Source organism: Theobroma cacao, chromosome 5 (assembly GCF_000208745.1).
Source record: "Theobroma cacao cultivar B97-61/B2 chromosome 5, Criollo_cocoa_genome_V2, whole genome shotgun sequence".
NCBI lineage: Eukaryota > Viridiplantae > Streptophyta > Magnoliopsida > Malvales > Malvaceae > Theobroma > Theobroma cacao.
This window is the reverse complement of record NC_030854.1, coordinates 28,063,624-28,075,785: the sequence shown is the minus strand read 5'-3', so window position 1 is coordinate 28,075,785 and position 12,162 is coordinate 28,063,624. Positions and strand designations below refer to the sequence as shown.

The 12,162-nt window shown below is 34.8% G+C and overlaps 1 protein-coding gene across 2 annotated transcripts; it reads left to right on the top strand.

Annotated features, from left to right (window-relative positions):
• LOC18599040 lies at positions 1,197 to 7,762 on the top strand. 2 transcript variants are annotated; one of them, XM_007028833.2, is made up of 10 exons: positions 1,198 to 1,380; positions 3,297 to 3,370; positions 3,484 to 3,674; positions 3,755 to 4,600; positions 4,698 to 4,989; positions 5,135 to 5,344; positions 5,460 to 5,633; positions 6,308 to 6,508; positions 6,625 to 6,738; positions 7,106 to 7,762. In XM_007028833.2, the coding sequence occupies exons 4-10, from the start codon at positions 3,843 to 3,845 to the stop codon at positions 7,448 to 7,450; spliced, it is 2,094 nt and encodes a 697-aa protein (XP_007028895.2). In that variant the 5' UTR covers positions 1,198 to 1,380; positions 3,297 to 3,370; positions 3,484 to 3,674; positions 3,755 to 3,842; the 3' UTR covers positions 7,451 to 7,762. The 2 variants fall into 2 exon arrangements, with proteins under 2 accessions (XP_017976597.1, XP_007028895.2); XM_018121108.1 differs by having other exon boundaries at positions 1,197 to 1,380; positions 3,484 to 4,600.

The window sequence follows — 12,162 nt, the reverse complement described above, 5'->3', positions numbered from 1 at the left end:
CCGCCATAAGTGTTTACTTCACTGCTAATAACATAACCATGGCTTCATTCAGAAACTTGCATTTAAAAGTTGGCAGCCTTTGGGATGGAATTCAAAGCAAGCAATGCTGTATTAAAGATTTGTTTTTGACTCTTGGGACATGTAGTTAGTCACTGGCCAGCATCGGGGGTTCTTTTAATAAAAAGGGTGATGCCAAAAGTGGAAAACAAACTATTGATTTTATATGTGGTCTGCTGGCATATCTCTTCATTAAAACAAGTGGGGGTGATGGATGAGAAACCGAGAAAGAAGATTGCAAACAATTTATTGACTAGAAAATTATTTACAATTCGATTATAAAATTGGATGAGTTGTTTCCTTTATATATTTATGGGAACATAGCGTATGGAAGAGCTCAATAGTACATGATCCTAGGATTTAAGCATTATGGTTTTGGAAAATACATGCATAGACAAGGTAGGACATCAGATCTAGGTCGTCACATACCCATCATTTACTAACTCCTATGACTTTCTAGTAATTATCATCCACGAGGGGAAACAAAACTTTGGATTCTTTTTCTTTTTTTTTTAATGTCTCGTCAAAAATGCATCATGTTTGAAAATGAGATTAATGCAAGATTACAGGTACTCTTAACCCTTTGATTTAATTACCTTAAAATTGACGAATTAAAATACTCTTTAATCAGTCTTTTCTGTTATTTAAAAAAGATCAATGTTAAGTCTTAATCGGAATAATAAAATAAAGTGAAAGTCACCCAAAACTCTTGATTTTAATTATCTTAAATTTGAGAAAAATACCTCTTGACTGTTGTGGCCGTAAGAAATAGGTGCTACATTTACATCTTGATTAGCTCCCCGAGGAGCGGTAGATAGATGGTCCCTTCGGTCCAATCTAACCTTCCAAACACTTTTTATTTCTATAAATTCCGTTTTTTGTTAATGTAAAAATCGAATATTTGACACAAAATCGGGTAAAATTGACCCAATACAGGGCAGTAATGATGGCCGTTTAGGTAATACCAATAAATCTTATAAAAAAAGCCCAAGTAGCCATGACTTCCTCATAAACCGTAAACCGGCAGTTCCCGGTCACTCTCACCCCACCGACAGCCCCCTCGCCTCGTCTTTTTTTTTTTTTTCCCCCCGTACAGAGCGGGCCCTCGCCTCTCCCCTTTTTAAATGCGTCCCCCTTCTTCCCGCACTTCCGACTCCACTCAGAACCAGCGCCACAGAGATAAAAACTTGTTCCTTTGATTTGCACGAGACTCGAAGCCCGGAAATTAGAAAAGGTTAAAATCCCCATTGGATAGAGTGGTTGTGTGTCCGAAACTTACTTTTACTCCGTCTTCGAAGAATCCAAGACAAAGCTTTGGATTTGGTAACTTCTTTTTACTGTTATTTTTCCTTTGTTTTTGACAGCCTTCCTCGTTGCGTTTCTGCATTACAGCTTTTTCTGTTGGCGTTGTCGCTCCTTGTTTTCTTTGTCGTTTTTGTCATTTCTTCTTCTTCTTCCTCTCTTTTCTGTTAGTAGCTGAGAAAATTGACAACACCAAGAGTTCGAAACGGCATTTTCTCTTGTTTTCTTTGCATCGAAAAATGGTCTGAATTCTTCGATCTTGTCTTTTTTTGCTCTGTTTCAGCTCCATTATCTTCTTCGTATTTGTTTATTTGAGATGCTTGAATCTAATTCAGTTGCCAGTTCTTGAAGCTTTTCTAATGCAGGCTGCATTTTTAATACCTTTATAATTATCAAAAAGAAAAAAAAAAGTGTGAGGAGCTGAATTTCGATCAACTTTCGTGTGGTCTGAGTTCTATATTCGTTTTTGATTAAGATCTATGAGAGTAGGAGAAAATTTATGTTTTTTTATTCTTGAAAATGCACGCTTTGGACTTGAAACAAAAAAAGCTATGTCCTTTTCAATGGTGAAAACTTGAAAGCCTCCGCCATGGGTCGGAAAAGAGAGATTGCGACTAAAGACTAAAGTTAGCTTAGTTGCTCAGCTGTGTTAGCTTACTGCTTAGTTTGTTTGTTTGTCCAGTGTCATCTGCAAGACTGTCTTTTTCTGATTCTTTTTGTATGGGATCTATTCTTGGTTGATAATGCTATATACCAAGGAAGTTTCTTTTGAAAAATGCTTCATTAACCTTTCTGAATTTCTTTTGGGTCATTTCTAACCGTGATTTTGATGATGACAGTGTTTAACTTTGTTGTGCTGCTAGAAATCCATCGCAAGATGTCAGATGTCTTATATCTGGGTTTTTTTCTTCTTTGATTTAAATTTTGGGATAGATGTGCAAATTGACTCTGTTTATGCTAGGATCAAGAAATGTTGAATAAATGCAAATAGAATATGAGAATCAAAGTAAAGAGGAATTGCGAAATGCATAATTTGTTCTGATTTAGGCATTTTTGAGGGCCACAGCCCACAGAGCAGGGCATATTACTTTCAGAATTGTTTCAATACTTTACTTTAAGGACCACTGTTATGTATTCCTTATTTTCACCAACAGTTATTGAATGGTGAATTTAACCATTTATTTTGAAGTTGTAAATTTTTATCATTGATGTTAGTTGCAAACAGCACATGCTGGATAGTCTTAAAGGTTTCAAAATGGAGATGTGTACCATTTTCCTTTGTTGAGGTTGACAAAATGTAACTTCAATTTTACTGGTTGTTACCCTTGAGGTTTGTCGTAAATTCTTATGCCTAAAATTTTACCCTGATGCTATAACATAGATTCAATTGTGATTTTAAGAAGATAAATTTAGTCCAGCGACATACAAGTTTCTTTATTGCTACCGTTTGTGCTTCTGATGATACAAGGTTGACAAGAAGCTTGTAATTGCTCGTCGTTTTTGTCTTTGATTTAGGTCTGAGCATTCTCAAATCCTTGTGGCAATTTGAATCTCACCCTGTTAATTTTTACTTTACAGAACCTATAACCCTATATGGCTGAAAGATTTGCATGCTTCTGCCCTTTGTTATTTGGTTTCCTTTCTTTTGCATGGTCCATTTTCTTCCTGCTCTTTCTTCCTTTGCTTTCAAAGCCTAAAGCTCAAATTGGATGCAGGGCTGTGTTTGTGAGGCTATGTTGAATTAATACTCTTAGTTTCATAATATCATTGTCTGTGGCTTTCTGTATGGTCTAGAGCAGTCTGCCAATTTTTGGTGTCCACTACCATGATTAAGTAAAGCAATTATATGTTTCTGTTTCAGAAGTGCAGCTGATTTTAGCTTATGTCAACTGACAGATAAGTCTATATTTGATGATCCTGGCTTCTCTCTAATGCAGATACACTCAACTGAGTAAAGGGCCAGGAGAAGATCGTTCTGCTGTCAAGTGAGGAGTAGGTCACCTAATGCTAAGTATGTGCAACTACATGCCTTTTTGCATCCAGTGTTAACATTCAACTAACAAGCTTTGATAGGACTATCAGTTACTAGTCTCTCCCTCATCACAGCTTCTTCTTTACTTGTAGTTAAAAAGTGAATCAACTTAAGTATGAAAGAGACTGGCAAGAGAAGAAATTCAGCTAATGTCCAATCGAAGCGCTCTGGAAGAACTGAAAGGAAAAATAATAAGCCACATCAAGAGGCTGGTAGCAAAACTTTGAATGTGAAAGAAACTGAATCCAAAGCTTTGAAAGCTAGACCAGACAATAGTTCCTTAGTAAGTGATTCAAATGCAGGCTCTGAGCCCTCTGAAGTTTATGAAAACGTGGTTATACATTATGTGGATGATGTTAACAGGTCTGAAGAAATATCTCGAGATTCAAAAACTAATGCAACGACCAATAAAGTAAAAAAGGATGAGATTTTAGATGATCGCTCCAGTGACATGGAGGGAGAAACAAGTCAGGGAAAGGAAGGAGAATCAGATTCTGAGACAATAAAAGATTCAGTATCATCTCAAGGAGATCCCTGGACAGCTGAGGATGAGAAAGGAGAGAGTGTTTCTGGAGTTCCAAAAGTTGTCTCCAATGGCAACCTCTCAGATAGCTCTTCTCGTGGATCCAGAATGGGATCTGAGCCTGAAACGAATAAATTACGCTCAAAGGCATTGAATAATACTTCTAAGAAATCTGAAAAATCTAATGGAGGGCCTACTAAGGATGCTACCAAGAGTTCTTTAGAAAAAAATTCCAAAACCTTGAAAGTTTCTGGTAAACCTTCATCAGAGTCTTCAGAAATATCTAATGACAAGCATGCTGAAGAGGTAAAAGAAATTGATGTTTTGGATGAGACATCAAATGGCACTCAAAGTTTCGGAAGTGAAAGTGAACCTGTTGATGCTGAAGACAAATTTCAAGTTGAAGATGAGTCAGCTTTAAATGAAAAGATAGAAGAGATGGAGACAAGAATTGAGAAACTTGAAGCAGAGCTGAGAGAAGTAGCTGCCCTGGAAATTTCTCTTTACTCTGTTGTACCAGAGCATGGGAGCTCAACACATAAAGTGCACACACCTGCTCGACGCCTTTCTAGACTCTACATACATGCTTGCAAGCATTGGACCCAAAACAAGCGAGCCACAATTGCTAAAAACTCAGTGTCTGGGCTTATTTTGATTGCTAAATCTTGTGGTAATGATGTTTCGAGGTATGTAGATTTTAAGCAGATATAATTTGGAGAGTGCTTCAGAATGTTGCCATTTACTGTTGACGGCTGAATAATGTTCCACTTTTTTTTTTTTAAGGTTAACCTTCTGGTTATCAAACACCATAGTGCTGAGGGAGATCATTTCTCTGGCATTTGGCAACTCATGCAACTCAAGTCCACTTACACGGCTTCCTGAGTCAAACGGCAGTAACAAACGGAGTGAAGTAAAGCCTCCAACTCTAAAATGGAAAGGTGGTGCTGGTAGTAAACACGTAAATGGTTTTGTGCAGCTTGTTGATGATTGGCAAGAAACAGGAACCTTCACATCTGCACTGGAAAAAGTGGAATCTTGGATATTTTCTCGAATAGTCGAGTCAGTATGGTGGCAGGTAAATAGTTGCACTTGTCAAATTTTTGTTAATAAAGGGTCAGTGTTATTTAAAACATGATTGTGATCTAATTGATACATTTCAATTTATGATCTCTAAATTACAAACAAGAGAGAAGGAATCTCATGTGTGCTCCTTATTTCAGGCTCTTACTCCGCATATGCAAGCTCTTCATGATGGTTCATCTGCTAGCAGAACAGTTGGAAAGTTATTGGGGCCAGCCTTGGGTGACCAACAGCAAGGAAGTCTTTCTATCAACCTGTGGAAAAATGCTTTCCAAGATGCTTTTCATCGACTTTGTCCTGTTAGAGCAGAAGCACATGAGTGTGGTTGCTTGCCAGTCATCGCAAGAATGGTACATATTTGTATCTGTTTGCCCTCTGTAAATTTTAAGCAGTCGTATGATGTATCTTAGCTTTGTTTTCTTCTCTTTCTTCTGGTGAGCTAATTGATGTATCCTCTTATATTAGGTTATGGAACAGTGTATTGCAAGACTAGATGTTGCAATGTTCAATGCTATTCTGAGAGAGTCAGCCCATGAGATCCCAACAGATCCTGTGTCTGATCCTATTGTAGATTCAAAGGTTCTGCCTATTCCAGCTGGAGATCTTAGCTTTGGATCTGGTGCACAGCTGAAAAATTCTGTAAGTATTATGTCACTAAATATTTTTCTTGATTTCTGTGGTATATCCAGTCAGGGGCTTGTATTTTCACTAATCTTCTTATGTCCCAAGAGGAAGTTGCAGTTGTTGTGAATCTCAATAATTTCTGCAGTTGTTATATTAAGTCTATTTTGTCGTTTCATGTTTCATTGGAACATTGCCTCTCTCAGAAATTGCCATCATAGAGTTGGTGGCTTGTCCTCTGATATACTGCTATTGGTGACAAATAGTAGTTGTTTAGGTAGGTATTTAGCTAGTTGAATTTAAACAGGATAACATATGGAAAATGCATTACCAATGGAAAGATCTAAGCAGCTGAGTAAATGTATAAAAGGGCATTTTATGTATACCAAGAAATATTTTGCCTATGGAATGATCTATGATGCTGAGTTAACATATTATGACGTGACTTCTCACATTCTTTATATGAAGTCCTCAATTTATGCTATATATATGATGCTGTTATCATGTTATGTACTTCTATGTGGAGCAATACTGGCTGTTGGATTGGTTTCCATCTGCTTCCTGATTGCTATCACAGGAAAATAAAATAATGGGGTGTTTGAGTACCTCCCCCAGTCCATGTAACACATTTCATAGTTTTTATATGAAAAAGTTACATACAATTTCTATAAAGCAGGATGCTTATTATGCAGGTTGGTAATTGGTCAAGATGGCTGACTGATATGTTTGGCATGGATAGTGATGATGCTTTAAAAGAAGACCAGCCTAACAGTCAAGATGATTTCAAACAAAATGGAGATGGAGAATCTAAATCCTTCCTTTTCCTTAATGCCCTGAGTGATCTTCTAATGCTTCCAAAGGACATGCTAATGGACCGTTCAATCAGAAATGAGGTTGATTTCTAATTAAAGCTGTGCATATTATTAAACTATTAGTAGATTACTTTTCTGGTCTCTTTGATATTGATTCCTTCCTAACTTCATAGGATATTCCATTTTCATGGCTTTAGGTGTGCCCATCAATAGGTCTTCCGTTGGTGAAACGCATTCTTTGCAACTTCACTCCAGATGAATTTTGTCCTGATCCTGTTCCAGGAGCTGTATTGGAAGCCCTGAATGCTGAGGTAGGACTAATTTGGGGTTCCCTTGTTCAACACATTTGTTCATCGAAATTTTTATAAATAATGCAGAATCTTTACTGGATATGCTAGTTTCTGAAACTGCTAATATTTGGTCCTTTTCTGGGCCGTATCACAACTAACTCCTTGTTTTTGGCGTTGGAGTTACCTCACTAATAAGTCCATAAAGTTGACGATAACTATTCAACTTTACAGGTGGGGAATGGTGGCAACTGCATGTCTTAGATAATAAATCTCAGCCTTGCATATGCTATTTGTGTTTGATATTTGGCAGGAGTTAATCTTGCCCTTAACTGGTAAAAACGAGAAAAAAGATGCCAGGTTATTGATTTATGATTCTTTGATTTGTTAGAGTATTGTTGAGCGGAGATTATCAGGGGATTCAGCGAGGAGTTTCCCTTATACAGCTGCCTCAGTTGTGTACACTTCTCCGTCCTCGGCAGATGTGGCAGAAAAAGTTGCAAAGGCAGGAGGGAAGTCGCAGCTGTCAAGGAATGCATCAGTGGTACAGAGGAAAGGATATACCAGTGATGAGGAACTGGAGGAATTGGATTCTCCACTTGCATCAATAATAGACAAATTGCCATTATCTCCAACAATGGTTGGCAACGGAAGAGTAAATGGAAAACATGAGCATGAAGGCTATGGAGCTGCAAATGCAAGATATGAACTCCTGCGTGAGGTATGGTCTGCGTGAGGGTTTAAGTTAGTTCTTTGTGTATATCTCTCGTGTTTTGTAGGTGAGGAAAACAAAGAAAAAAAAAATCAGGGGAGAAAAGTGTTTAGATGATTCAAAGTTTTAGAATTATTAAGCATGGCCTAATGGCTTGAATGTATAGTTGGAAGAAGTCGCTTTGCCTTTTGCTGATTAAAATCAACTGCAATATGATTTCATTATATAGAATAAATAGCTTTTTCTTTTTATTATTTTCCCTGAATATTTATTGTTCAGTGTATAATCCAGTCATTGGAAGGATGAATACAGAAGTGTCAACCTTTTTTCCTCCCATTTTTGTAATCAGGGAATCTCTCCTCTTACTGATTTCCTTCTTTAAATTATGTTTCACATATCGAATTAGTTTTAAAAAAATTTATCTTGACATTGGTGATAAAGCTTTTGAATTTTATAAGTGAAACTAGACCACTGGCACGCATCTCAATGGATGTATTTAAAAAAATTAATACAATAATTAAATATTAAATAAAAAAACAACAATCATTTAATATGCCTATTGGAGTTTAAAAATTCTGGCATCCATAAAGAAATAACCCGCTATTTAAATTTTTTTGAGACTTGATCCTCCTTGCAGGCTCACATCAATGGCAAAGCCAAGTTCCTTACTGAACTTCTTCAAAATTTCCAAAGTTTACTACTATTCTACTTTATTTGGCCCCCATCAATTTATTATCTTTTCTAACCATTTAACTTTTCCAAATTATTTGCACCCTTTTCAACTACTCAAAATTTTAAACATTTTTCTTTGCTCAAAATTCTTTTAAATGAATTTATTTTATTTATTATATACATGCATATGTGCGTTTGTGAGGTTGTACAGGTTTAGCTGGAATCATGGCTTGTGGGGATTGTCGATGGAGGAGGTTTAGTTGGTTTGGCTCAAGGAGGGGAGAGCAAGGAAAGGTCAAGACAGCGGAGAGGAAGGGGAGGGTCGAGACACAGTGGGAGAGAGGGAATGATATTTTGCAGCTAAGGAAACTGTATTATAGGGTCAATGGGTCTTTTAGTGTTGACCTGTAAGATTTTTTCCATTTTGATTTTGTTTTTAGTCTTCGAAATAGTCTTGAGTTTTGAAAAAGTTTACGAACACAATAAATTCCATTCAAATAAATTTTAAATTAAAAGTATAATTAAATAATATGCTATGAATTAGTTTAGTTGTAATGTCATAAATCTACATTTGTAACTTAACAGACAAACTTATTAAGAGCAAGAAGATCCTTATATATAAGCATGACACCCAATTTGATTCGTAACATTTTTCAACTTAATAAACAAACCTATTAAGGGAAAGAAACCCTTACGTGTAAGTCTAAGACCCAAGTTACCTTTTTCTCTTTTTAATATGATATTTGTGATATTATTATTTTCTGCAACGATTCTTTCACCCATTAACAATAAAAATCAATTTTAATTTAGATTTATCTTGATCTTAATATCTTTTATTTAAAATTACACATTAATTAAGAGTTTAGTAGATTTAGATATCACTTATTATGAAATCACATTTCCAATCAAATAAGCATATCTACTAATTAAAAGCTTATAAATCCAAGATTTATCTCAATTTTTTTATATGAAATCGGTGACATTGACTTTATGTTTTACTTGGGATATAAACATGGTGGGACGATTTGTTGCTCGATGGGACTCCTTGATGCCTCCACTCGAATTGCCCCTACCTTAGCAAAGAGTTGTCATTTTTAATACCTAACCCCGATAAAGAAAATATATTTATAACCTGTATCTGAAATTTATTCTAATGATTTTTTACTATAGTTTTCACGAAAAAAAATTCCTTCTCAATATGAATTACATTATAATTACATAGAGCATTATATATTAAGTTAATCTCTTAAATAACAAATTTATTAATAGCATACATATATTTACAAATATAAAATGAAATAAATAATAAATTTATTATTTATATATGTACCTCAGCACTGAGTACCCCTAAAACCTGCCTCTCCCAAGTCCTTGTAGGATAGAATCGTCGGTTACGGATTTCATGTGTCATTCCTAAATTAGGGTTTTGCCCCTTTCTGCAAGCTGTGCTAGGGGTTCCTTTTTGCCCTTTGTATTTTTTTCTTTGCTTGAAAAAGTTTGCAATGAAGTCTTCTCTAAGGAAATCTAACGATGTTTTTATTTCTGATTTAGACATGACCATTTGTTTTTGCTGAAGGTTAGAGAGAGAGCTTAAAATCAACCTGCAATTATAGTTTCGTTATATAGAATAAATAGCTTTTTCTCTTTATATGTTTTTCTGAATATATATTGTTCTATGTTTAATCCAGTCATTGGAAGGATGAATACAGTGCTGTCCATTTTTTTCCTCCCATTTTTGCAATCAGGAAAACTCTCCTTTTTCTGCTTTCCTTCTTTCTATTTTCCTTTTTCTGTTTTCAGTTATAATTCCAAACAATTATTTTTATTGGATTTTTTCCATCAACAATTCTAACTAGCTTCTACTCCTGAGACATAAAATCTTAACCATGGTTAACCAAATAACAATTAGTACAACGAACACAAGAAGTTGCATTAAAATAAATTTTCAACTTATTTATTGCAAAAATACTAAAAGCATAATTAAATAATATTATATTAATTAATTTAATCCTAGTGTCAAAAACTCATATTTCAAACCCAATAGACATGCTTATTAAAGAAAAGAAAAACCTTATTTATAAGCTCAATCCCTATCTTATTTCTTTTTGATGTGCGATTTCTAGCATTCTCTCTCATCTAATTGTGCAACGTCTTTGTTGTAGTGATTTTTTCACCCATAGAAGAGAAAGTCCACCTAGATTCGAGTTGACCTCGACCCTAATATTTCTCATAAAAAATCTCATATTAATGAAGAGTTGGATAAGTTATGATACCATTTGTCATAAATCTACATTTTTAATTCAATAACCAAACATATTAACTGAATTAAGATCCTTATTTATAAGTTCAAGACTCATCCAATCTTTTTCTAATGTGAGTTGCGTGACATTGGCCTTATGTTGTACTTAGGTATATAAACATGGTGGGACGATTGTTTGCTCAACTAAACTCCTTGATGCCTCCACTCGAATCGCCATTGCCTTAACATAAGGTTATCATTTGAATATCCAATCCCGATCTAAAATATATATTTATGACTCACATTTGATCTAAAATATTTATTTAATGATATTTTAGTATATTTTTCATAAAAAAAGTTATTTCTTTATATGAATTACATCTTAATTACATATAGCATTATATATTAAGTTAAACTCTTAAATAACAAATTTATTAATATAATATATATTTACAAATATAAAATTTATTATTTTTATATGTAAAGCGGTGCGGAGCACCCCTTAGAATCTACCTCTACTGCGTTGGGATAGGACAAAACCGTCGCTTATAGATTTTATTTGTCGCATGCAAATCCTGTGTCCCCTTTCCTGCCTCAACTCTAATATCATGCCACCTATCCAATATATTAAAATCCCCCAAAAAAGAACAAATGATAATGTTTCTCCTTCATTTGTTATAAATCTGACAATTTTGTACATGATATGTTAATACGATATAAACATGATACAAGTTTAAGCGAGTTTAGATTAAGGTTATGTCGTGACGTGCGGGTCCGGGAACCCGTCCGCCAGACGCGGGCGAAAATTAAAATCGCGAAGGTGTGGGAGTCGCCACCAATCTTTTTTTATCTAAGGTGTGATTGATCACCTATTAACCCGATTCTAATCAACGAAGTCCTAAATTAATTTTAGGTTCGTCGAAAGAACGAGAACTGGTCCACATTTTTTAGAGATGGGTTCGTGAGTGCGGTTACGCACGGAGAAGGGTTAGCACCTCCGTGACGCCCGTTCTACGAACGGTACCATTTAATATTAAGTTATCTTAATATAGCTTTTTCTTAGTTTAATCCCTATTTTTATTAATTAAATTTTATTGAATTGTCAGACTGAGTTTTTCATTCGATTTTACGTATGCATATGATGCAAGCGTAAAATGATGTCGTGACTTGTTTATTTTAAATGATGGAGTCGGTAATCTTTTATCGGAAAATTATTCGAAAACCATCCCAACGCTTTGGTAAAGTCTCGAAATTCTCCTCACCTAGAGATATCCCCCGAAGAACTCGTCTCTACGAGCTCATCGGGGAAATCCCATCATCGGGATTCCCGCGCCATTTGTAAAATATGAGTGGCATGCAATGACAGTATAAAATGATGGTATCTATATGCACGCGTTTATTGATTGTTTTAAAAAATTTTTGATTATTTATTATTTATTATTTATATATACTTTATTTTTTGTGGTTTTCTATTCAAATCCATATTTGTTGTTGGTCAATTTTTTTACTTGATTGCAAAGCTTATCTAATAAATAATTAATTAATTTTTAAACGATTGGATTAACTTTATTTAGTAATATTTATTTAAATTAATTCGAATGTAACAAAATTTTCCTACATATATTATTTTTTAACAATGACTATTTGACTTAACGGGTATTGGAGTTTAGAGTTCGGATTTATCCCGACGCTTCGGTGAAAATCCGTCTCGAACTTTGCACCAAAAAAAAATTCACTTAAAAAAAAGCAACTCTTTGCCTTTCTTAAGTGAAATTTTTTCAATAATCATTTTATTTTTTCATTCATTATATATATATATATATAT